Raw genomic sequence first — 26,171 nt, forward strand, 5'->3', positions numbered from 1 at the left:
AATGAAAATTATCAAGGCTCAAGTATCTCTAATATTCAGGCTGGACTAGGATCATATGACTAAGAATAAATCTAGTGTGAATGTATCAAAACTGCATTCAAAACATTTAACTTTGCCGGTGTCAGTTATTCTTAAGTAAGCATCTGTAGTTATACTTCAAGAGAAAAAACTGAGTGAGAAATGGGGATCTGTATAATCATTACCACTTGGGACACAAGCAGCTTATTTCAATTTAATGTTTGATTTTTCTTGTAGAGGAAGCCCACATGTGAAAGGGACACCACGTTATAAGGAAGAGCAATGTGCTCCTTCTTTAACTCTAGAGATGAAGAAAGTGCTGGATTTGCAAGCATCTATCACCAGGTGTGGTATATAATCATACATGTGTCTATTTGAGGGGGGGGGGAGTTGGGGAGAGTGGAACCAGAAAATAGATTAAAAAAAAACAGATCAAAGAAAGTAAAATCTAAGTTGCTAATTGGTAGTTGGAAAGTAGAAGCTTATTTGCATGAATATTTCGCCTTGGCGCTTGTCTACAGGTCTTGTCTATGGTGTGGATTTTTTGCCCTGGTGTAGCAGCATCAGTACAAACATCTAATGTAGGCATCCTGCACAGGTGTAAAAAAATTACTCGCACTTCTGCTGCACATCTGCACACCCTTTAGAAACTCTTAGCTATTTTTCAAATAGCTTTTCTGTATTCTATCTGGCTCATGCAAAATACAGAGTAGTATGGTATATGTAAACGGTGGTACCACTCCTCATATCTGCTAAACCTGCTAGAGCAGAGACAAAGGCTGAGTGGAGAACTTGACCTGTGAAGTGCAGGGAAAGCTTCCTTCTTCCATTGATGAGCACACTTCCCTCCCTGCCCCCCCCAAACGCTGAAAGGTACTAGATTGAAGTGTCCACGCTGTGCTCAGCAGTAATACAAGATGAAAAACCTATTTCCTGCCCTGAGAGGCTCGCAGTCTAAACAAACATCATAAATTTAAGCGCACTGGGTTACTCGGAAAGAAATCCAGTCTGGATTGTTTATAATAGGTGTGACTTTTCTAAAGCTGCACTACTGTGGGGTAGTGTCTGTGGGTTTTATGGAAGTGATTTTTTTCAGATGGGACTTGAAAGAAAAGAGTGGTTACATGATTCACAGATGTGCAAAAGGAAGTTCCAAGTGTAGGGACGGCATGGAAGAAGGCACAAAAATGATAAGTGAAAAGATGGAGAGAGGAAATATAAATATATTAACTATATACATAATGTATGCTATATGCATAGTTTTGTAGAAAGAAAACCTCTATTTCTGACTCATTCTGCAAATATTTAAGGAACACATCAGTGTTAATTTTTACTAAGTTATGAATCGTGTGTTGTGGAATTAAATAGGTAGCGGTGCTTCAGATGCGTTTTTTTTTTTTCTTCAGTTATAGCAAGCAACTGACCACAGATTTTCTCACGTTGTAGCTTGAATGGTTTTTACCCTCACCACTTAAAATTCTGTGGGAAATTTTGAAAAATATTTACAATAGGTGTAAAAATTAATAATTTTGAACTCTGTATATGTATTACACATTTGAATATAAAACCTACAGTAATTTTGATACACATGATTATGAAAACTCAAAAATAGCCTTAGAAGTCACAATAAATTTAGCAAAAGATTATTTCAGTGTCTCCAGTATAAATTGTGTATTCGGCTTGTGTGCTTCTATGTAGAATTTGGCACTGGGTTCAGAGGGCATATAAAATATTTTGTTTGGGAGAAAATAAACATCTTTGGAGTGATTCTTTGCCTTTATAAGGTGGAATGATATGTTAATTCCACAATGAGAAGGAATCTTTCCAGGCACCCTCACCTTCTGCAGATTTTAGGACTTCATTTGAGAAAATTAAGTTTCTAGGCTGTTGATAGTGAAACACACATAATCAGAGTATACACTGATAAAATGTCTTTCTATGTCTGCATGCAAACAGTTCTGTTACATCTGCCTCAGAGCTTTGCAACTCTGAAGCAGAGTGCAAACTGGTCAGAGTTTTGTTAGTTTTAGCTGCTGCCATTCGATATCCTGTGAGCAGCAGTGAATTTGAAAAGAATCTAGTCACCTTCACTTGGCTGGAGTGCAAGAAAACAGAGCAGTAGCAGAAAAGAGAACCATTCAGTGTGTAGGAGGCTAGGAATGGAGGCTGAGAGATGTAGGGTAGCACATACCCTTTTGCCCACCTTTATAGAAAGCCAGGAGGTTCTGGATGCAGGGAGGGATGGGCACTCAGCTTTATCAAACACCTACAAGTGCCTAAATAGTCCATGGACAGCATCTTGGGTCAGAATCCTGGTATTGTCTCTTTTCCCAGCAGGAGATTTCTCATTGAATGGGTGTTTGATGTGGGTAAGAGCACCCCTCCAGATTTTTGTGATCTTTTGCATCGTAGCCTCTTGCTATTTAGGTATCTGGTGTAATTCCTAAATCCTTGTGGAAGGGGGATGAAAATTAAGGGGTGTGCATTGGTAGAAGAATGAGAAGGTTGTAGAGGAAATACAAGATTGAGGGAGATAGGATACATGATTTTGGGAGGAAGATTCATAGATATTTAGGTCAGAAGGGACCATTATGATCATCTAGTCTGACCTCCTGCACAACGCAGGCCACAGAATTTCACCCACCACTCCTAGAGTGATAGGGAGTGAGAAAAGGAGAAGAAGAAAACACTGAAAATAACTTGGGGAGGGGTAGAAAGAGACCATGTTCTGCTATAGGAAAGAAACTGAACTGAAGCCAGACAAGCAAAGAAAGTGTAACAAAAGTTACTTTTTTTTTTAAATGCAAGTGAAAATTCAGTACAGTGTGTAATACAGCATACAGGTCTTAACCATTTTAAATTGTAGGGAGCCTGGCTTTTGGGAGGGGTTTAGCAACAACAGATATTTTTCACTCTGGCCACTAGGTATAGGTCTCAGATTAGCAGCTGTCACATAAAGCCTTAATAAGATAAACGCCTCTTCAAACAGGAATTAATTCAGGGAAGTCCTAGGGCCTTTGTTATACAGGAGCTCAGACGAGATGATCACAGTGGTCCCTTCTGGTTTTATAATTTTGAATATCAGTAATCTGGTATTAAGTAATTGTTACTTTCAATAATTTTACAGGTTTCAGAGTAACAGCCGTGTTAGTCTGTATTTGCAAAAAGAAAAGGAGTACTTGTGGCACCTTAGAGACTAACCAATTTATTTGAGCATAAGCTTTTGTGAGCTACAGCTCACTTCATCGGATGCATACTGTGGAAAGTACAGAAGACGTTTTTATACACACAAACCATGAAAAAATGGGTGATTATCACTACAAAAGGTTTTCTCTCCCCCCACCCCACTCTCCTGCTGGTAATAGCTTATGTAAAGTGATCACTCTCCTTACAATGTGTATGATAATCAAGGTGGGCCATTTCCAGCACAAATCCAGGTGTCCCCCCCCTCCCCCCAACACCCCTCCCCAGCAAAAACCATTCTGTGTTGGGGGGTGGGGGAGAAAACCTGGATTTGTGCTGGAAATGGCCCACCTTGATTATCATACATATTGTAAGGAGAGTGATCACTTTACATAAGCTATTACCAGCAGGAGAATGGGGTGGGGAGAGAGAAAACCTTTTGTAGTGATGATCACCCATTTTTTCATGGTTTGTGTGTATAAAAATGTCTTCTGTACTTTCCACAGTATGCATCCGATGAAGTGAGCTGTAGCTCACGAAAGCTTATGCTCAAATTGGTTAGTCTCTAAGGTGCCACAAGTACTCCTTTTTCTTTTTGCAAATAATTTTACACATTTTTCACTTTCTCAAAGAAAATAGTCTTCATCAGGGGTTCAGATATCAGTAACACTGCTAATTTATCCATTCAGTGTTCATGAACAACTCTGAATTCTTGGAGAAGTGGAAACACTGCTGATATTTTGTTAGTTCAATATCTTGATAAACTTTTTAACTGCATACTACATCGTCCACAGAGTAACTTACTTGAGTAACTGCTTCCAGACATCTGTTATCTACAGTGTTATAAAGTAGTGTTTTTGTTACATGAATAGTCCTCAGAGTTTGGTTTAGACAACACATCTCTGGAGAGTAACAATTGCTTTTCCTCAGTTTGCAGTCCATGCTGGAGGATCTACTGGTTGCTACTGCTGATGGATTGCTCCATCTTATTCACTGGGATGGCATGACAAATGGAAGGAAGGCCATCAACCTATCTACCGTACCATTTTCTGTGGACCTGCAGTCTTCTCGAGGTACTTTACCATCCCCATCCCCTGTTTATTGGTTAGATACTATGGAAAAAATACCTTCTACGCCAAAAATCTAAGTCTGATATCTTTTTCTGCTCTAACAACTGAAGAGGAGAGAAGTTTGTCTATATTTACCGAAGGGGGAAAAAAAAAATCTAGCCTGTTGTACTGAGATCCTATTACGCACAGAGAGAATACTTCAAAGGTTGCAAACTCTGGCTAGCAATATGATTGTGACGACGGTTCTTAACAATTGCTCTTGTTTCATCAGTAGGTTCATTCTTGGGCTTTGAAGATATACACATTAAAGATATGGAATATTGTGCCACACTTGATGGGTTTGCTGCTGTTTTTAATGATGGCAGAGTTGGTTTCATTACACCAGTATCAAGTAGATTCACTGCTGAGGTACGGTTTACTTACTGCTTTTATGACGCATTTTTTCTTTGTAACAGTTTGTCTTTGCGACTATTCGTTTTTCCCCTGTCTCTTGACGTTCATTTTTCATTTTTAAATGAGTTCTTTACGTTCATCTGAATTCTTCAATATTAGTTGTAGAGCCACTTCCACTAACATAGCTAGTAATATGGACAAATAAAGCTACTGTAGTCCATAAAAATCACTTGAATTAATAATTATTTTTAGGGCAGGAAGTGTGGCCTTGTGGGAAAGCACAGGACAGGATGCTAAGAGATCTGGGGGCAGATAGAGAACAGGTGAAAATTGTCATATTTCTCTTTAAGTCGATGGAACTGTTACAATTTATAACAGCTCAAGATCTGTCCCTTTGTTTATGTTCCCAGTTCTGGGGTTTTATTCCTGTTTCTGCCACTGGTTTCCTGTTACCAGCTATAAACAGGGAATAATAAAATGGGTGATTTTCCCAGCTGTGCAATACCTCAGAGGTGGTATTCATTGATTTAAGTGCTTTGAGAGGTGCCTATCACTTTTTTTATAGATATGATTTCTAATGTTTCTATTAGAGAATTATGGTCTCTTCTGAGATGTTTTCTTCACTTTTAATTTAACCTATAAACTACCAATACAGGGGAAAATAATTATTTTCCTTTACATTCAGGTATTTAGGGGCTTTTTACCTATATTCAATAATATATTCGACTTTTGTATTGTTAGATTTCCTTACTTGACTTTTTTATTCTCTACAAAAGGCTTTTTCAGCTTCCTGGATTTTATATAGCTTACATTTTTAGTATTACCTAGATCCATCAGTTTCAGCTTGGATTTGGTAATGCTCTTTATTTGCTTGAGTCCTTTTTTGGTACATTCTACTTATTTTTCTGTAGTGCCATAAAAGCACGTGATTTACGATAAATGTTACAAACCTGTTTTACTTTGCTTAACCAGAACTCTCATTAAATTAAAGCCCATAACCCAAAAATTTCACAAGCATTTTTACATTTCATGGCCCTAACTAAATTTTACACCAACCCTACTGTCAAAGTTCCTTCCCCACTCTGAACTCTAGGGTACAGATGTGGGGACCTGCATGAGAAACCCCCTAAGCTTATTTTTGCCACCTTAGGTTAAAACTTCCCCAAGGTACACGCTATTTTACCTTTTGCCACCAAGTGTCTAATAAATATATAACAGGGAAAGAGCCCGCTTGGAAACGTCTTTCCCCCCGAAAATCCTCCCAAACCCTACACCCCCTTTCCTGGGGAAGGCTTGATAAAAGTCCTCACCAATTTGCATAGGTGAACACAGACCCAAACCCTTGGATCTTAAGAACAATGAAAAAGCAATCAGGTTCTTAAAAGAAGAATTTTAATTAAAGAAAAAGTAAAAGAATCACCTCCGTAAAATCAGGATGGTAAATACCTTACAGGGTAATCGATTCAAAACATAGAGAATCCCTCTAGGCAAAACCTTAAGTTACAAAAAGACACAAAAACCGGAATATACATTCCATTCAGCACAGCTTATTTTATCAGCCATTTAAACAAAACAGAATCTAATGCATATCTAACTAGATTGCTTATTAACCCTTTACAGGAGTTCTAACCTGCATTCCTGCTCTGGTCCGGGCAAAAACAACACACAGACAGAGAGAACCCTTTGCTCCCCTGCCCTCCCCTCCAGCTTTGAAAGTATCTTGTCTCCTCATTGGTAATTTTGGTCAGGTGCCAGTGAGGTTATCTTTAGCTTCTTAACCCTTTACAGGTGAATGGGTTTTTTCCTCTGGCCAGGAGGGATTTAAAAGTGGTTAGCCTTCCCTTTATATTTATGACACCTACAAAAATGGAGAATGTCGTCTGTTTTTGAGGCAAACTGCACTTGTTACGTGTGTGGTGGGTTGGATCACAGAAACCCCCTTGAACTGCCAACTGATGTGCCAAGACGACTTCTGCCCCTGCTTTCCCTGCCAACGTGAGACTCCAGCACCCTGTCTTGCTGAGCCAGACACGCCAGTCTGCTCCAACACAGACTCAGGGTCTGAACCACATGCCCCAAAGCTGCAGACTTAGCTGAAAGCAACTTAAGAAGTGTTCCTGCCTTTAACACTCAGATGCTTAACTCCCAATGGGGTCCAAACCCTAAATAAATCAGTTTTACCCTGTATAAAGCTTAAACAGGGTAAACTTATAAATTGTTCGCCCTCTATAACACTGATAGAGAGATGCACAGCTGTCCGTCCCCCCCATTAATACATACTCTGGGTTAATAAGTAAAAAGTGATTTTATTAAATACAGAAAGTAGGATTTATGTGGTTCCAGGGAGTAACAGACGGAACAAAGTGAATTACCAAGCAAAATAAAATAAAACACACAAGTCTAAGTCTAGTACAGTAATAAAACTGAATACAGATAAAATCTCACCCTCAGAGATGTTTCAATAAGTTTCTTTCACAGACTGAATGCCTTCCTGGTCTGGGCACAATCCTTTTCCCTGGTACAGCCCTTGTTCCAGCTCAGGTGGTAGCTAGGGGATTTTTCATGATGGCTGCCCACTTATATATCTTTTGCATAAGGCAGAAATCCTTTGTCCCTCTGGGTTCCCACCCTCCTTCTCAGTGAAAAAGCACCAGGTTAAAGATGGATTCCAGTTTAGGTGACATGATCACATGTCACTGTAAGACTTCATTACCCACTTGCCAGCCCTCAGGAAGACTCACAGGTAAAGCCATCTACAGGTAATTGTCCTGGTTTATGGGAGCCATTAAGATTCGGAACCACCATTAGTGGCCCACACTTTGCATAATTACAATAGGCCCTCAAAGTTATTTTATATTTCTAGTTTTAGATACAAGAACGATACATTCATACAAATAGGATGAACACATTCAGTAAATTATAAGGTTTGTAACGATACCTTACAAGAGACCTTTTGCATGAAGCATATTCCAGTTACATTATATTCACACTCATTAACACATTTTTTATAAAATCATATAGAGTGCAATGACACAACGTGGTTTTATAATTTGTGATTCCTGTAATTTAAAATAAAAACTTTTAGAACATCAGTGCCTTCAAAAATAATCTGGGCTCTTCCATTATAGAAGTGTGATTCTATTTTACTAACAGCTGTGGTAAAATAATAGAGATCTGAGTTGGGATTTCTGTCAACATCCTCATTTTCTGAAGTGTCTGAATGCCTCCATTAAAATATGGAGACCAACATTTAAAAAAATGTTACAAAACATTGTCTCTCTCAAGTGGTGTAACTCAGAAACTAACAAGAGTGACGGCTCAGTATGTACTGTTCTTTTGCTATATTTAAAAGAAAAAGACAGATATGCTTTGCTTCAGGCTATCAAGATATAGCATACACTTGAAAAGAAATTTATCTGAACATAATTTTTATCTTGAAAAAGAGGGGACATCTTAAAATTTTTTAAAATGTAGGTTTTAATTCCTCTTGGCCTGGTGCAGCAGTCGCTCCTTCACTCTGAGCACCCCTGGTCTTCTGTGGTCATTGGTCACATCTGTGAATTCAGTGGGAGGTCTGTGTATGGAGGGATGCAGGTTGGGCCCACTTAAATGAATTAATGTGCTGCGTAAATAACATCTCTTGAAGCCTTCTTTTTTTTTTTCCCATTCCCCTTGCAGCAGCTCCATGGTGTTTGGGCACAAGATGTTTTTGATGGAACTTGTGTGGCAGTAAATAACAAATACAGATTAATGGCATTTGGATGTGCCAAGTAAGTTCTATATTGCTACTCCAAAGGTCTGATGGGAAAGGTTTGGGGTTTTTTAATGAAACACAGAGTATAAAGTTGCTTTGCTGGAACTTGTAAACTAATGAATAGGTGTTCCATTGTAGGTGGAACTTTTGCTCTGGCTTGTAAGGAAATTTCAAAATATCTTAAATTGCAATATAATGAAGCAATTCCCCACAAGTGAAGTATTTTTGCTAATTTTTTTCTATAATAAAAATGAAGCTGTAAGCTTACAGGAGGATACCAGGGGTGTGTTACAAAGTAAACTCTGAAATATAAATACCCCACAGTGATATAGACTAAATATGGGAAATGTTACTGGTTATGGTATTTCTTTAATGTAATATGCTATATAAATGTTTAAATTGAATTCTTGTCACTTTGGGTGAGACACCAGGGTTCTCCATTTTCTCTGTTCTTACTCTGTTCTCAGAAAATTGTTGTCCTGAGTTGTCACTTGTCAGAGCTGCCCTTGGGATTTGAGTGGCATGGCATGTTTTTATAACAGAGTGCACTGTGACTATTGCTTTCTCCCTGCATCTTAAGAGCAAACATATTTTTACCAATAAAGTTTTTGAAGATAAAAATAGTACCTCATATTTCTGGGATGAGATTTTTTTTTTCTTTTATTTAAATGACTCAATTGCCTGTTTTGCTTTTTTAACCTTTGGCTGCTACAGTTAAATAAGCAGTTTTGTGTAGTTGTAGAAAATTTAAGCTAGTTATGGCTTAAAAAAATTATAACCAATGATGGGACTGCACTTTTGTTACTAACAATGGAAATACAAATATACAAATGAAAGCTATTTAGAGAATTTCTCCAACCTGATTTATTTTTAGCCTTGTGGCCTGTACTGCTAAAACTTGAAACAGAATATCCATGTAATAATGTGAAGACAAGGTTTAGAGGGGACAATAAGGACTTTATACCATTTTTTTAACATCCAACGATTCATTTTCATTGTCGTCCCCCCCCCCCCCCCCCCGACTAGAAAAAATACCATGGAAAGCTATAGTGTACCATTTTTCTACTGATCTATTATCTGATCTTGTTAAATGCCCAGCATCCTGGACTGCCACTGAAGTGCTCAATTTTACATATGACAGGATAGTTTCAGTACAGTTGTTGTGTCTATTATTTTTCTCCCAGTAAACATTGAATCATTTTGAAAAGTACACCACTATAAAGAGCCGTAGAGAGACTTATTCCAACTGGCAGCTTCTTTGAGCGAAGGAAGTGTCTTCACTAATGTGGTTCTTGTTTCTGGTATTTTTTTAGATTATTTTAGTTTACATTTTTACATGTATTACTATAAATACATCACTTCCTTTGAGGCAACTACCACAGAGTAACACTCTGAGCTGTGCAGCTAATGGACATTAGGATGTACGTGCAGATTTGCTCTCGACAAACACTCTGAGATGAAACCGTATGAACCTTTTTCCATCACATCTGAACTCCTGTTTTGATGCTTTTTTAAACCAATATTAAACAATGCTCTTTAAAACGAAAGGGGTTTTGCCACTCCTGTAGTTTTCCTACCATTTATAGACATTTGTCTATTTTCTTCTATACTTATAAATGCAACAGTTTGTAGGAAAAGTGTGTGAGGGAAGAGGAGAAGTCACTGACAGTGAACTAGCAGTTGAACTCTGATGTTTGAAACTGCCACTTTACTCCCACTTCATTTCCAATTTTAAAACTTTTTAAATAAGCTTCAGGAGCAGGCTTCCCAATCTCAAACTAGCAGGGTTGGTTTGGAATGAGATAGCCCTACCCATTTTAAAAAGGGGCAACACATGACTAGAGAACACACGTTACCGCTACTATTGACAGAATACTCAGTTGTATAGTATAGAATGTAAGCTGGGAAGAGATACTTAGCAAATTTGCTAGGTGACTGGGCATCTTTTTTCACTGAAAAGCTGAAGATATAGAAACTCTGTTATGCTAAACTACTCTCTCGCCCCTCCATTTCAGTTCTCCTTGTCGGCTATTAATTTGTCTCACCCATGGGGTAGCTATTTTCAGAGCAGATTATAAGAATTTGGGCCATCTGTGTTTTAGTCTTCCAATTATCTGTCTGCTTTTGGGCATATATTTAATTAAATACTGTTGTATTCTTTTAGTTCTACTCCTTTTTATGATTTTGTACTTATTTTTTATTTTATTTTTGAATAATAAAGCACCCTTTATTTATTTAGTACAAAACAGACTTCTGGCAACACAATAAATAGTGCATTAAATCCAAAGGTCTTCCATGGGGATTATTATGGACTTGGAATCCATGTGAACATTTACAACATATAGGATGCTTTTATTGATCCAAATAGTATTCATTGCAGTGGTAGTTTCATAAATCTGTCTTGTTTTAAATGTTAACTGACAGTGTATCAGTCTCCAGTCTTCAAGATAAATTTTAATTCTAAATATCAAGAATTTTTAGTATTAACAAACATTAATCTTTTACTAATTTAATTGTATAATTTTTGCTTTGTGATAAGAATTTAATCTATTAAATACAATGTAAACTTGAAACTGCCTTTTTTTAATCTTTTAAATACATTGATGTTTATGAATTATGAGTCAGGCACTTCTGTGAACTGAGGAACCCCTTTTATACTACCTATATACCAGTTTTTATGTTGTAAAAGTGTTGTAAGAGTTACTTAGTTTTTTGAAAGTGCTTGAGCATAAAATGTGTCTCATCTCTTCCAGCGGCTCTGTGCAAGTTTACACAATAGATAACTCCACGGGAGCCATGCAGTTGTCTCATAAATTGGAGCTGACACCAAAACAATATCCTGGTGAGTTCTCATATACTAACTTTCTTACCAGAGTTTGCAGTTGTGTTTTATGAAGATCGTGCTGATTCTATGGAATATGTTAAATTGTGTGTTGAGTGTCATGATGTTTCTTGTAAATATTCTGAAAACACAACTTGATGCCCATTAATAATTTTAACGATCTTTATGCTGTGATTTCCAAACACACACAATTTAAAATAGAACATTGATTTTTGGCACAGTGATCTGAAAAAAACCCTCATTTTGTTCTTGCATGTTTTGAATCTACACATTATTGCATTTTTCAGGAATTAAAGAATATTTCCCATACTATCCAATGCTAGTAAACATCTGTTTGTTGTTTACAGTAACAAGTGGTTTTCTTAGTATGCTTTTACTTGTGTGCTTACATTGGTCTCCTGGGTGCTTTTAATTGACTGATTTGGATATAGGTGTCTTGTGAAATAAGTCAGAAGTTTGCAGATGAGGTGTGGATCTCTTATTAAATAGCTTACTTTAGTAAAATTTAGATAGGAATGCTTTAGTGCTTTCCTTTAAAAGGTGTAAAGTACCAAGGTTTACATATTACTTTCTTCTTAGGTTTTAAGTCCCTCTGCTGGCCAAGTGAGAAATAACACTGGACTCATTGTAGTAGAAAAGTTACTTTCTGTTCTTAGGTCTTCCTTAATTCTTCCCTATGGATCGTCTGTACAACAGCGCAAGGTGCACTGGCTACATGATACACAGCCTGAACAATACCAAACTCTAGTCTTGCTTGACCAGTGTATTTGGATGCTGATTTTGAATACGGGAATCAAACTTCCCTTCCCTCGTTCTCCTTTGATATAAATGCAGAACAAAATCCTCTTTTCCGTTGCTACTCTGATATATTGTAAGCGGGGCATGAAGTACTCTTCGTCAAAATGCATAGTGAGTAAATCAAGTGGTAAGAATTTGCATAGTGGACTCAAGACAATTCACAACATTTCTATGTAGTTCTATAGAAAATCTTACAGGCTCTCCCAAATTCTAGCAAAAAATGCTGTAGGAGTCCAGTGCACTTTAGTTGACTGCTCTGTGGTGATACTTGAATATTAGACACTGTAATTTTCCTCACAGTAGACCTAACAAATATGAACGGACCTGGGGGTGAGGGATAGATGAAGAGGTAAATATGCATGCCTTATGTTGAAGAGCACATTTGTACCGGTTCTAGTACAAATGTTTCAAGAACATGTCATCCATGTGAAGATATGAACCTTGTAATACTGCCATGGTCAGGATGATCTAATGAGTTAAGTACTGATTGTATAAGCTAAAGATGCCTAAGGGCAGCTGTAAACTTAGCTTCCCAAGATATTTTTGTCAGAATGTAGGGAATTATATATATTCCTTTGGGGGTAGGTGTATTCCCACCCGTCATGTACTTCAATAGAACTCCCATGATTTTGATCAAATCTTGGGGAAGAATTCATATTGTGTTCTTCATACCAGGTTTTTCATTCCTTTTAACACACTGAGATTTGTGAAGCAGAAAAAGATTCTAACTCAGCAGATCAGAAAAAATAGCACAGCATTCTTGTATTTAATACAAAACTGTGTGCACAACATGGTAAAAGCAGCTAAATCATTATTTTGACGCTTTTCATGTATGTTTTCCTGTCTGTTTATTAACAGATATTTGGAACAAAACAGGACCTGTAAAACTGATGAGATGGTCTCCTGATAACTGTGTTGTTATGGTTACCTGGGATTGTGGAGGCTTGTCCTTATGGAGTGTTTTTGGTGCCCAGCTTATCTGTACTTTGGGAGGAGATTTTGCGTGAGTAAATATTAGCTAGGTACAAGAATGATGTACCTTGACAAAAAAAAACTCTGCATTCTTTTGTATTTGACTTCAGTCACTGGACAATTCTTTAAGTGATAAATTAGTAGTTTTTAGATCATTTTCTCAAGCTATTTTTGCTTCCCTAGAGGCCAGAAAATACTGACACAATTTAAGCAAGGAGGAAGGTTTGAAAATAACAGTACTGCCTTTTTTGAGGTAGTCTTTGTCACCAGCAAAGCTCATCACCCTGAAGAGAAACTATAAGGAAAATAGTAAAAAGTCCCCTTTACTTTCTGTAAATGGCATGCTACATTTTAATAGCATCCAGTATAACCCAAAGCATGAACTTAGAGAGCTCTTGCATTACAAACAAGTGGCAGTGGCTTTGCATGTAAGCCATAGCATGAATCAAATAGACGGTACGGCTCCATGAGTAAAAATATAAATACTAAGACAGTGCTGACATAGCAAGATTTTTTTTTTTTTTTTTACTGTGAATCAATTTAGTTTCAAGTCAATCTTATTGTGTTCTATTTTAGTTATCGGTCTGATGGTACCAAAAAAGACCCTCTAAAAATCAGTTCTATGGTAAGTACAGTTGTAAATAGCAACACAGTAAGAAGTCTAGTTGAGTCTCATTTATGTACTTTTGATTAGAAAAAAATTCAGGTAACCTAAACTGTTTTTTCAGTAAATGTAACAAGTAGCTATACTGTTTAAAAAAAACAAAACCAAACACACACACAACCCAAAAAACACACACAACTGTTCAGTTTGTTTTAAACTAATTACTGGGCTATTTTTGGTATGCATGCTTAACCATAAGGGGAAGGCTTTCTTTTGGTATTGCTCTTAAAATTAAGGATGAGTAAGATAACTGGATGAGCTCTGTAGCTTAACTTTGCTATTTCATGCAACTTGGAACAATAAATAAGCCTCTCTAGTCAGAATACATTGAGACTGAAAGCTTCATGGCCATAACTTTAATTTTTCCGTTAAAGCTCTTTACAAAACTATCTGTGGTAACTTCTGTAGTTTTAATTTCTGTTTGTGTTAAAACAAGAGCAGTTAAAATAATTCTTGATGTATTTGTATTGTGAATTGGTCTGAAATTCTGTCAGTCTGAGTCAAACATTTGCGAAAAGAAAAGAGCTGATGAAATCGCAAGGCTCCTCTCCCCTAACTGTGGAACATCTTGTACAATTTAACTGAAGTATTGAGTTATGTTTAAAGTCTTAACACCATCAAAATTCATATTCCTTTTTGTATGTAGCTTTGGAATATTTACCACAAAATGGTTGGGGAAGAGGATGACTGGTGGCTAGGGCAGGTCACTTAGCCTCTCTCTGCCTCATTCCCATCTATAAAATGGGAGTCCTAGAGAGGAGACCAGCACCATAAGGATGAAAATTGCCCATTGAAAATTCATAAAAATGCCATCCCTACAACTGAGTTGGTCATGGGATATGTGCAGACATCACAAAATGGTATAAACGTCTATATATTGTTAGGAGGAGATAACATACTAGCTGGGTTTTCTGAAAGTCTAGGATGAAATCCTGAAGTCAGTGGGAGTTTTGTCATTGACTCTGATGGGTCCAGGTTTTTACCGTTAGTTTTACGTTAGCTTTTATTAGGGATTTAAACCAGTGGCCTAAACAGGGTGGGGTTTTTTGTTTTGTTTTTTTTTGCCTATGAAACCTTTAACATATGGACTTCTTTAATAATTTGTTTTCTATTTAGCAGATGTTACATATATACTTGTTCTTTGAAGTTCTAACTACAGCTTACTGTTCATATTTATGAAATAGGAATATAGAACTTAGACACGGAAAAGATCTATACATCTGTTTCCATCCCCTGTCAATGGAGGTGATCCACTGACAAAGATCATATGGCGTCTATATATTTTAGAATTCAAAATGATAAATCTTGAAAATGCGTTGCTTCAAAAGGACCTAACATAACTAGTGCCTAAGATGCCATTCAGAGCAAAGGGGCATTCTGTTTATAGTGCTTAGACAGACTTTTGCAGACTATTGGTTAAGCTAAGTGGGATAAAGATGCTTATGCAAGAGATACTTTCTGTTAATTTTAATATTGGTACCATTTTTGGCAAGGTGCCCATTTTTAAAAAAGCATTTCAGAGTTTGAGAGTAGTTAAAGTGGAGATAAACATTTGTTTCTCCAAAAGTACCTACCTGTAACAGGTTTCCAGTCTTGGGTTTGTGCTTCCTAGCATGACACAAGCAGGAAAACACCCACTGCTCAGTCTTAAAGCCACTGGGTCCAGCAGGTTTTTTCATGCACCATCTCTGTAGTGAAACCATAGCAGCTCTTAGCACTGCCAACTAAGTGTTCCTTTGTTACTGCTGATAATGGGAGATCTTCCATTGGTTGATTGCTGTGTTGTGCCTTCTGTCTAGACACATGTTTACTAATTAACTTGGGCAATGAAAATGTCCAGTCTTCTGTATAGTCTTTCTACTGTCTCCTGCAGAACATTTGAAGTCGGCGTGTATTTTAAATGTAAATAACTAGTATTAATGCAGCATTGAGGTTGAGAAATCAAACACAAGAGCCTGGAAACAATAAAGAAAGATTGCTCTGCAAACATTAATCACTGTCTGTATTATATATGCTTTATCATAAAGATCGATAGATAGGTGGTTTACTTTTAACAAAAAAACACCCAAAATCAAATGCTGGTGGTGACTGTCCAGTTATTGACCTTGAGTCATGGTATGTTCCTATGCTGTCTGCTTTTCAGTTGCCTCTTGCAGTACCATTTTTTTAATCTTTACTTTTCTAGAAGTGCTTTTAGTGCTTTTGAAAGGCTTGATCTGCTACAACTAATACTGTGTACAAAATAAAATTACTTACCTATGAATATATAATTCATATTCACAGGAATAAGTTTAACAAATCATTCACCTACATATTCCTCTTAAAGTTATAATTTATGGGTGCTTTAATCTTTTTTAATTTTTTCAAATTCTATATTTTCTAGCTTTTGCATAGAGAAGAATTTAAACTGGGCACTAAAGTGTCTTCCCTGCCAGGAGTAGCTATGATATATCTGCTGGAGCAGCTGACTTGAAAACTGCAAGCTATGGGAGTTCCCTGCCAGTCTTATGGCTGGCCCAAGACCCTGGGCCCAAAAGGGGTGATCCTCTATAAAGAGAGTTCCTGTATGTTTTTTGTTTTTCTGACGGTCTAAATCAATTAAGTGATTTTTTTTTATTTTTTTGTCCTGCATGTGTTCAGAGCTGGGGTTCAGAAGGCTATCACCTATGGGTGATCGATGGGAATTGTTCTCTGAATGCAGGGTGTGATATAGATACGAAGAATGAAGCTCATCAGCTTGGTATTCTGCAATTTCAGTTCATCAAGAGTGCACTCACTGCTAACACTTGCATGGTACGTGTTCATAGATAGATCCTACTATTTTAGAGATTATCCCCAGTTTTCAGAGAACCTTTTTTTGTGTTCCTTCCTTTATCAACTGAAGTCTGATGTGTTTTCCAATAATTAAATTGTCATGTTTGTGTATGTTTCTCTTAAGTGCATCTTTCTAATTAAGCAAAATCTCCTTGTCAAATAGAAGATATTTTGAAAATACTGCTGTATATGATCATCCACTGTTTGGTATCTCTGCAGTATGTTGGTGCTTCAAAGATGGAAAAACTGCCTTAAATCATATTTTTGTGCTGACTGTTGAAGTTGAACTCTGCGAAATGAAGTGTTTTGTGTTTGTTTTATTTTCTGTGCAGTAACGTCCTTTATTTGTCTTTTTTTTTTTTTTAAATATAGAGTAACCAGGAGCAGGTCCTCCTGCAAGGAGAAGATCGCTTGTATTTGAACTGTGGGGATGCAACACAGGCCCAGAATCCCAGAAGTGCTTCAGCACACTCTGATCATAAGCCCATCAGAGAAAGAGGCCCATTTTTGGAGGGCAGTTTAGATTCTCAGGGTTTAAGCACTTTATTAGGACACAGGCATTGGCATGTTGTACAGGTAATTCTCCATTTGTTACTCAAATAGTATTTTTGCACTTGCTATCACCTGAACCTGGTGGTGTCTGTTTTTCTTTTCATCCCTTCTGCAAGTATTGTATTTGTTTCGTATAGTGTGAAATCTGTGCCCTCTTGTTTCCTATTGCTTGCTCCCACGGTACAGCTTGTTGTTCCCTGAGGGCCAAAAGAATTCCGGCTGTCCTTTTTTCCTCCAGCTGTGGATTCGTATCCTAGACAGTCAAGGGATTAATAGGGCTAAATGCCTTTTTCTAACCTCATGAGAGAGAGCAAGAGAGCTATTTTTTTCCCACATACAAATTTTTCCCTCCTGCCGGAAGGAGCATTGGGGATGTTGGAGGTATGAAATACTCTGTAGAATATATGAAGTTTCTAATGCCCATGTAGATGATTTAAAGATTTGTCTGTTGCAGACAACTTCAGGGTTTTGGCAATACATGCAAGCTGTTTGTTTAGATGAGGAGATTAAACGACTTTATAGTATCATGTCTTGCAAGAAGGTGGTGTTTCCAGAAGGTGTTAAGTCCAAAGCCATCATGCTTACTCATTCCAGCAGTGAGGAACATTGTAGATAATTTTGAATCCATAATTTTAGACAAAGTTTCCTGCTTACATATCTGCTTTATGGATTTCACTAAAACTGAGGATGACACTTTAGTAAAACAGACATCAGGATTTAACTTATTGTACGTGCAGCGTATGCATCAGCATGATTATTAGGCACGGGCATCTATACCAGGCTCCAGGTGCTGTCAAACCTTAGAGATCCATATACCAGCATTAGCCCTAGTGTTTTGTTTCATATGCCATTTTGTATAATATCTTTATGAAAGTTTTTGATGCAGTACTTTCCACAGATTAGAGCATAGGTCTGATTTTAAAAAAAGCCTCTACACCCCTCACATCTTTCCGGGCTTTTTGGCTTTTTATGACTAATTACAGTCGTTAACCCATGATATTTTACAAACTGATGCCTTTTAAAACAAATCTACAGAACCTGGAGAGTTTTTTATGTGGGTTTCTAATCTGACTCTAATTTAGAATGTATCTGCTTGCCTTTAATGAAAACTACCTCATCTAGGCAAGCAGCTTCATTTGAATTATGGTGGCTGATGGTTTAGTTGCTCATATGATATGTGCAGTAGCGCCAGTCACTGTCCTAACAGACTTTGCACAGAGGAATTTGGACCCACCTTTTCTTCTGTTTCTCCATTGCACTCAAAAATGAAAAGGAATGTTACACAGGAGAAGAACTGTAGAATAAATACCAATCTAGGCTGAGATCTGTTTGATAGGCCTTTACACACAGGTAATGGTAGGAATTCTCAGACAACTGCTGTCTTTACACCCCATTGCCCTAGTTTATATGCTGAGGCATAACTGCCAGTTGGTAATGAGTAGAAAAGAGTGTAGGGAAGACCAGACCGCATACTTGATATTCGAGAAATCTCTTAATGGTTTCACTTGTTACAAAAATACAGGCCTTGATTCCTTTCAATTGAATGATCTCATTTGGTGCCTCAACCAAATACATTTTTCTCTTGCGTAAACTCATCCAAGTTGAAAATTTACAGGAGAAAAGTTCCCTTGAAGTACTGTGTCCTGCAAAATAGCCTTGATTGGTTTCTATTTAAAGAGCTACTATATCTTCTTATGGACAGTAAAAATTAATTTGGTAAGGCTTTGGATCATTCAAGTAACAGAATACTGAGTATGTAAACTCTCTATCTGGAAAGGAGCTGGAGGCTTTTATAAATTGCTTGCATTGAGTCTTTTAGCTTTCGCTGTCATTGGTTATCAATTCAGTATCTTCCTAAGTCCAACCTTTTTCTCATTTCAATGCCAGCCACTTTCCAAACCCTTGGACTTTCATGTCAAAAGAATCAGAAGTTAAAATCTTAAGTCTGGAAGACTTGTTCCCTGAAACTTATAATTTACCTCAAACCTAGGTTGAGTAAGTAGTTGTCTTGTGAAATGTTTACTTGATGGGTTACAGTAAACATCCTAAATTTGGCTGAAATTTATGGTTAATATCCTTATAAATTGCAGATGGGAATGGAAGTCTTCTCCTCTTTCTCTTCATTCCCCAAGAAGAATAATTTGAGTTTTAGCAAAAAGAAACTTATTGATATTCCATACTGAATCTAATTTTGTCTGTGGCAGAAGTTGATGCCAATTTAAAACAGCTAGGTAACTGACCAAGAAATGTAATCATTGAAACCATAAATCAAACTACGGATATTTTCAGACAACTGTATTGGAGAACAAAATCCTTCCCTTCCCTATAGCCATAGTTCTAGTTACGCTTCTTGCCACTAGTTTGCTGTGCTGCAGTTTGTATACAGACTAATAGAATTTTACCATGTTCATTTCATGAGAAGAACATAACTTAGCATATACCTTCTGTGCAAAATAAAACCATTAAACAGGAGTGAAAAAAGGCAAATTTAAAAAAAAAAAAACTCTTCTGACTCAATTGTTATGTCAGTACAAATCTAAGAAAATTTGATTTCTGGAGTTGAGGACTGAGGAAACCATGCATAACCGATGATTTTACTGAATGGAATCTTCCCTTGACAACTCTTCAATTGATGGAAAAAATCAACTGCTTTAAGGGGGGAAAAAAATCTTAAAAAAATAGTATTTTGCCACTGTAACTCCCTATTAGATTTTTACATATTTGAAGCAAAGCAAAGAAAACAGCAAACAAGCTTAAAATATGTTAAAATTGTTTTCTAGGAAAATGATAGAATTGTATAATTCTAATTATCAGACTTTGAATGCAAGTTTCTGAATATCAGGGAGCTTACTGCTTCCAGTGAGTTGCACTCTGGATAGATGGTAGTTAAATGTAGCACATCCAGTCCACTGAAACTTAATGTTTATATAATTCTAAAATGTATTGGAAAGAGTGGAGCGAGGGAAGAATTGTGGTGGTGAAAAAACTCCAATGGCTGTGAACAAACCAGAATGTTCTGGAACTAAAAATAGATAAAAGAAACCGTTTTGACTGTGTGCGTGTCCCTTAAAGTGTGTGAATTTTTATCATTTCAATTTGTTCTCAGTATAGTGATCTGTATTATATTACTTTTTTTAGATTCACAGTACATATCTAGAGAGCAACTGGCCTATAAGGGTGAGTTACTTAAAAATAGCTTGGTGCTTGATGAAAAATGCAAGCATTAGGTTTTTATAATTGTCCTTGGTATAGGATGAGATTGTCACTATATTAAATCAAAGCAATTTATGTATTTAAAAGAAAAATGTCATTTATTTAAAAGTATGGTAGAGAACATTCGTACTCAGACAATTTTCAAGTTTTAAGTTGAGTATATTAATATTGCTAAAGTATTGATCTTGAATAGAAGTATGCAATTTTTGAACAATAGTTTCTCTCTCTTCCCCCCCCCCCCCCCCCAATTTTCGTCTGAACAGTTTTCAGCCATTGACAAGCTGGGGCAGAATGTAGCTGTTGTTGGCAAGTTTGGTTTTGCACATTATTCTTTACTCACCAAAAAATGGAAGTTGTTTGGGAACATTACCCAGGTGAGTGCTGACTAGTTTTATAAGCTTGCGTGCAGTTCAAACAGATTTATTATAATCACAATATTTTGGACATATTTTTAGTTTTCTACCAAATCATGTGTTTTCAAATGAATTTCTTGAAGGCAGATTAGGGAAGCTGGTTTTGCATGTCTTGCCATAAAACACATGAAAAGTAGTGTAGTTTGGAACAAACTTGACAGTAAAATATATGAATTATAGCAAAAAAATTGTAAACCTGGATGCCTAAAGTGAGATTCCTAAATCCATGTCTCAGCTCTTATATTGGAGTTGTAGATGCTCAGCACCTCTGAAAATCAAGTATGAAGCCTAACTTTAGGCACCCAGAATTGCAAATTTTGGCCTTTAGTGAAAAAGCAACTATAATTTAAAAAGATGTAGATTTGCTGTGTTCACTGATGAACCATATGTAGAACTTGGCTTTGTTGAATAGTGTTTGAGTATCACATATCCGTCTGAAAACCCTTGAAGACTTATTTTTTAAAAATTGTCATACCCAAATAAGATTGCTCTATTAGTAGTGATGCTGTTTTATATGTAGTCTACAGGAGGCTTATATATGTATTAAGTGTGTGTATAATTCTCTGTGTATTTTATTTTTGTGTATAAGTTATGTGATTTGTGGAAACTTCTAAGCAGCTTATAACCTTGCTGACTTGATTGATCTTCCATTTTATTTTAAGGAGCAAAATATGATTGTAACAGGTGGCATAGCCTGGTGGAATGATTTCATTGTTCTTGCATGTTATAATTTGAGTGACCGCCAAGAAGAGGTAAGGCATTTGTTTTTTCAAGCAAGCTAATCAGTTGCTATCTTCTTTGTGTTTTCTAAATATTAGGGCTGTCGATTAATCATAGTTAACTTATGTGATTAACTCAAAAATAATCGTGATTTAAAAATTTAATCCCAGTTTTAATCACAATGTTAAATGATAGAATACCAATTGAAATTTATTACATATTTTGGATGTTTTTCTACTTTTTCATATATTTTCGGTGTTGTAATTGACATCAAAGTGTGTATTTTTTAGTACAAATATTTGCACTGTAAAAATGACTTTTATATTTTTCAATTCACCTCACACAAATACTGTTGTGAAAGTGCAACTTACAAATGTAGTTTTTGTTACATAACTGCACTCAGAAACAAAACAATGTAAATCTTCAGAGCCTACAAGTCCTCTCAGTCCTACTTCTCGTTCAGCCAATCGCTAAGACAAAAGTTTGTTTACATTTACAGGAGATAATGCTGCCCACTTCTTGCTTTCTGGTGACATTGTAAATTAGAACAGGCATTTGCATAGCACTTTTGTAGCCCGCATTGCAAGATATTTACGTGCCAGATATGCTAAACATTCCTATGCCCTTTCCATGTTTTGGCCACCATACCAGAGGACATGCTTCCATGCTGCTGATGATTTTTTTTTTTTTCTTTAAATGAGTGTTAATTAAATTTGTGACTGAACTCCTTGGGGGAGAATTATATGTCCCCTGCTCTTTTACACCTGCATTCTGCCATATATTTCATGTTATAGCAGTCTCAGATGATGACCCAGCACCTGCTGTTTTAAGAACACTTTCACTGCAGATTTGACAGAACACAAAGAAGGTACCAATGTGAGATTTCTAAAGATCGCTACAGAACTCGACCCAAGGTTTAAGAATCTGAAGTGCCTTCCAAAATCTGAGAGGGACGAGGTGTGGAGCGTGCTTTGAGAAGTCTTAGAAGAGCAACACTCCGATGTGGAAACTACAGAACCCAAACCACCAAAAAGAAAATGAACTTTCTGCTGGTGGCATCTGACTCAGATAATGAAAATGAACATGTGTCAGTCTGCACTGCTTTGGATTGTTATCGAGCAGAACCTGTCTTCAGCATGGACGTATGTCCCCTGGAATGGTGGTTGAAGCATGAAGGGACATATGAATCTTTAGCACGTCAGGTATGTAAATATCTTGTGACACCGGCTACAGCAGTGCCATGCGATTGCCTGTTCTCACTTTCAGGTGACATTGTAAACAAGAAGCAGGCAGCATTATCTCCTGCAAATGTAAACAAACTTGTTGGTGTAAGCGATTGGTTGAACGGGAAGTAGGTCTGAGTGGACTTGCAGGTTCTAAAATTTTACATTGTTTTATTTTTGAATGCAGTTTTTTATACATAATTCTACATTTGTAAGTTCAACTTTCATGATGGAGATTGTACTACAGTACTTAGGTGAATTGAAATACTATTTTGGTTTTTTACAGAGCAAATACTTGTAATCAAAATTAAATATAAAGTGAGCACTGTACACTTTGTATTCTGTGTTGTAATTGAAATCCGTATATTTGAAAATGTAGAAAACATCCAAAAATATTTAAATAAATATTCTATTGTTTAACAGTGCGATTTATTGCACGATTAATTTTTTTTAGTCACTGGACAGCCCTACTAAATATAGAGGCAGTTCGGGAGAATCTTGTATAACTCTTCAGTTGGGAGGGGGCTCAGAGTGAATAGGAATTTGGATGAATGACTTTCCCCAGTTTAAAAAATATTTGAGGAAGGTAAAAACTGTCCTTTGTTCAAGGTTTGCAGTTTTAGAACTCTCTCTCAATTTTTTTTGTTTTACTTTTGCTGTTGATAACTACAATAGTACTACCAGTTAAGCACTCAGTCAGTTTAGTATACAATTTAAAATTGCTTCCTAAAATGTTTTGCTAGGAATCCAAGATAGTCATAACACAAAAATCCATATGAGGTATTAATGGGTCTGTTGAAGTTTTTAGGTTACATTGATGTTTGCAGCAAGAGAACTCTTGTCTAAACCATTAATTGTCCTTACAGCTAAGAATCTACCTGCGAACATCCAATCTGGACAATGCATTTGCACATGTCACCAAAGTGCAGGCAGAAACATTACTACTCAGTGTCTTCCGGGATATAGTAATATTGTTTAGAGCAGATTGTTCTATTTGCCTTTATAGTATTGAAAGACAACCTGATGGGTGAGTACGACTGAAGCAAGTCTATGAAATTATTTTACCACATTTTGATAGTAATTAACTTAGAAATATCTCCTCTATATGGGTAATTTCCTTTGATAAACTGTTAGTCTTAAGATTAATCATAGGCTTTGATAACTTATTGAGACAAATTTTCAAAATGTGGCATCCATTTGTAGCCATTCTATCACCTGTGTGTGCAAATGATAGTGCTCAAAATGTGGATACAAGGGTTTGCATATTTGGAAGCTTGCATGCACACATGCTTACCCAGAGAAACTTTTTGAGCACTGTCACTTTCACACAGAATTTGTGTGCAGGTGACAGTGCCTGAAATGTGCACATACAAACTTGTGTTTGTGAAAAAGGTGTCGGAATTGAGGCACATTTGAAAACTTGGGCCATTTTAGCTGGTAGGGAAAGTAACCTGGGCTTCTGGTGTTTTCTCTTGGGACTTTTATCACACATTGAGGAGATTACACTTGAGGAAGATTGACTGATTAAATTTGCAATGATTACTGCTTAGCTGATTCTAATTCTGTATCTCCAGACATGTTGGGTTCCAGTCCACTTCTTAGATTTTGAAATTGTAGCTTTTAAATGTTGTATTTTTAGCATAAATCTGTATGTGAAAACTGTGCACAACTTCCATAATTTATAAAACCTGCATGCAGACCTGTGATTATTTAAACTGGTATCAGTAACTTTACAAAATCTGTAAAGTTCTTTTCTAAATAGAGAATTTAAAAAAATCTAACTGTACCCACAGTTAGTTCTGTCCGTTTAGCTTTCATATTCCATTCACCATGGAAAATTAGAGGAAATGGTCAGGGCCAGAAGTCTGTTGTACATTTTGACACGTAAGCTGCTGGAGAAGCAAGGGTTTGTCACTAATTGGTATAGCACTTAAAGATCAGTCAGAGGAATTTTTTTGTCTTGTTTTCTTACCTAAATACAGCTTTCTAAAGTAAGGCAATAAAGACTTCAGAAGTTGAAGCTACATACCTTATCAGAGATTCTAAGTGCTTGTTTTTAATAGTTTGTCAGAATGGAACTTGCTTCTACACTCCCTAGCAACTGCCTAAGTGAGTGAATATCTGTATTCACAACATTACTTTGCTTTACAGGCTGTAATAGTGATACAAAATCTTTAGAGTACTGGTGTGTCTAGAAATATAATTCTAAGGGTTCTAAATGTTTCTCAAGGAAGGATATGAAATATTTTTTGTGAATGGACATACACTGTTAATAAGAACAGGCTTTAGACAGATTGAGTTTTTATTTATTTTTGCAATGAATTCTATAGTTTGTCCCTGAGGGCACAGTACTGGGTTGCTTTAAGTGGTGGCCTACTCTTATGTAAAAATCTAGACTCTGTAGAGCTTATGTAGCTGCTACTTTAGCCCACTTGGTATTTTTTCATATAACATGGAATCCCTCTCTTCAGTGCAGACTTTTATTTAGAAGCTTGAACATACTTGAACATCTGTTGAGTCAATAAGTAAATGTAAAGGAGAAAAACTTGTCCTGTTTGTGAATGCTCAGCTGGAGTTGTAGTTTCTGCAACAGATACAGGATTCATGACCTAAAAGTGGGTCCAGAAAAAGATTAGTTAGGCATATTTAAGGCACTACAAGATTTCCATAGAGAAGAGGTTTTCTAACTCTTTGGGCTCCAGTTCATTATTACTTTTCCCGCTCTAATTTCTCACCCTTCCTTATGCAGCCTTGTATGTAAAATGGCCCTGATAGATGTCTGCAGAGCAGTAGAGGTCAGGACTAGTGCCTCCTGTTCCCCAGTCCTGCCGGAGATTTGTAGTGTGAACTAGGAGTGGCTGAGGGATACAGGAAGACTGTTCCAGATGATATGTGAGGCATTTCCGTGGTTAGAAGGAGCTGCAGAGAGATATGAGGTACCTGATAGCAAAAGGATGGGGCACTCAGACAGTATAATGAGTCCATGTGACAGGCAAGAACAGGTCCATGGAGACTTCTAAAAACAACTCAGTGTTTCAGGATTCTGCTAAACAAATGGGAGCTCCTGGAGAATGGAGTTCAGAATTACTCTTTATATGCCCCCAGGCGAAGCTGAGAAATGGGAGGCCATAAAGAAGGTAGCGGTCAGGAGAAGAAAAGATAAAAGGCCATGAGGGTTTTAGAGGAGATGGCATCAAAGTGGTAACAAATGTGGTCAGTGTTATAGAGGTGGTCATATTTACAGCATAGTAAACAGGAATAGGTGAGTTCTGAATCAAGGATAAGGTTACAGAAAGTGAATAGTAAAAGTATGTTTTAAATTGAAGAGCAAAATGTCAGAGAATGCCCTTCCTGCCCTGTCTCAGATACTTAGCTGAAGGAACTTGAAATAATGCCTTATATCTTACCAATGTGGACAGGAGTCATTAAAGACACTGAAACATATGTGCACTTGAGAATCATAACCATAAAAGTGGAAATTAAGATTAAAGGGAGATGAAGGATAGGATGACTGAAAAGGAGGAGCGAGGTAAAAAAGAGCA

At 36.8% G+C, this 26,171-nt stretch overlaps 1 protein-coding gene across 3 annotated transcripts in view; it reads left to right on the plus strand.

The window, feature by feature from the left end:
• The window catches only part of RIC1 (RIC1 homolog, RAB6A GEF complex partner 1), a 79,497-nt gene that overhangs the window by 35,907 nt on the left and 17,419 nt on the right, over positions 1-26,171 (plus strand). Inside the window, exons 4-16 of one of the 3 annotated variants that reach the window (XM_074953322.1) lie at positions 256-363; positions 4,132-4,274; positions 4,546-4,679; positions 8,343-8,434; positions 11,172-11,260; positions 12,917-13,061; positions 13,607-13,655; positions 16,335-16,487; positions 16,881-17,084; positions 20,199-20,237; positions 20,537-20,647; positions 21,349-21,438; positions 23,496-23,656. In XM_074953322.1, the coding sequence (XP_074809423.1) occupies positions 256-363; positions 4,132-4,274; positions 4,546-4,679; positions 8,343-8,434; positions 11,172-11,260; positions 12,917-13,061; positions 13,607-13,655; positions 16,335-16,487; positions 16,881-17,084; positions 20,199-20,237; positions 20,537-20,647; positions 21,349-21,438; positions 23,496-23,656 (1,518 nt within the window). Of the gene's footprint in view, positions 1-255; positions 364-4,131; positions 4,275-4,542; positions 4,680-8,342; positions 8,435-11,171; positions 11,261-12,916; positions 13,062-13,606; positions 13,656-16,334; positions 16,488-16,880; positions 17,085-20,198; positions 20,238-20,536; positions 20,648-21,348; positions 21,439-23,495; positions 23,657-26,171 lie in introns of all 3 variants that reach the window. The other 2 variants (XM_074953321.1, XM_074953323.1) reach the window with 2 other exon arrangements.

This window comes from Natator depressus, chromosome 5, assembly GCF_965152275.1.
Source record: "Natator depressus isolate rNatDep1 chromosome 5, rNatDep2.hap1, whole genome shotgun sequence".
NCBI classification, from domain to species: domain Eukaryota; kingdom Metazoa; phylum Chordata; order Testudines; family Cheloniidae; genus Natator; species Natator depressus.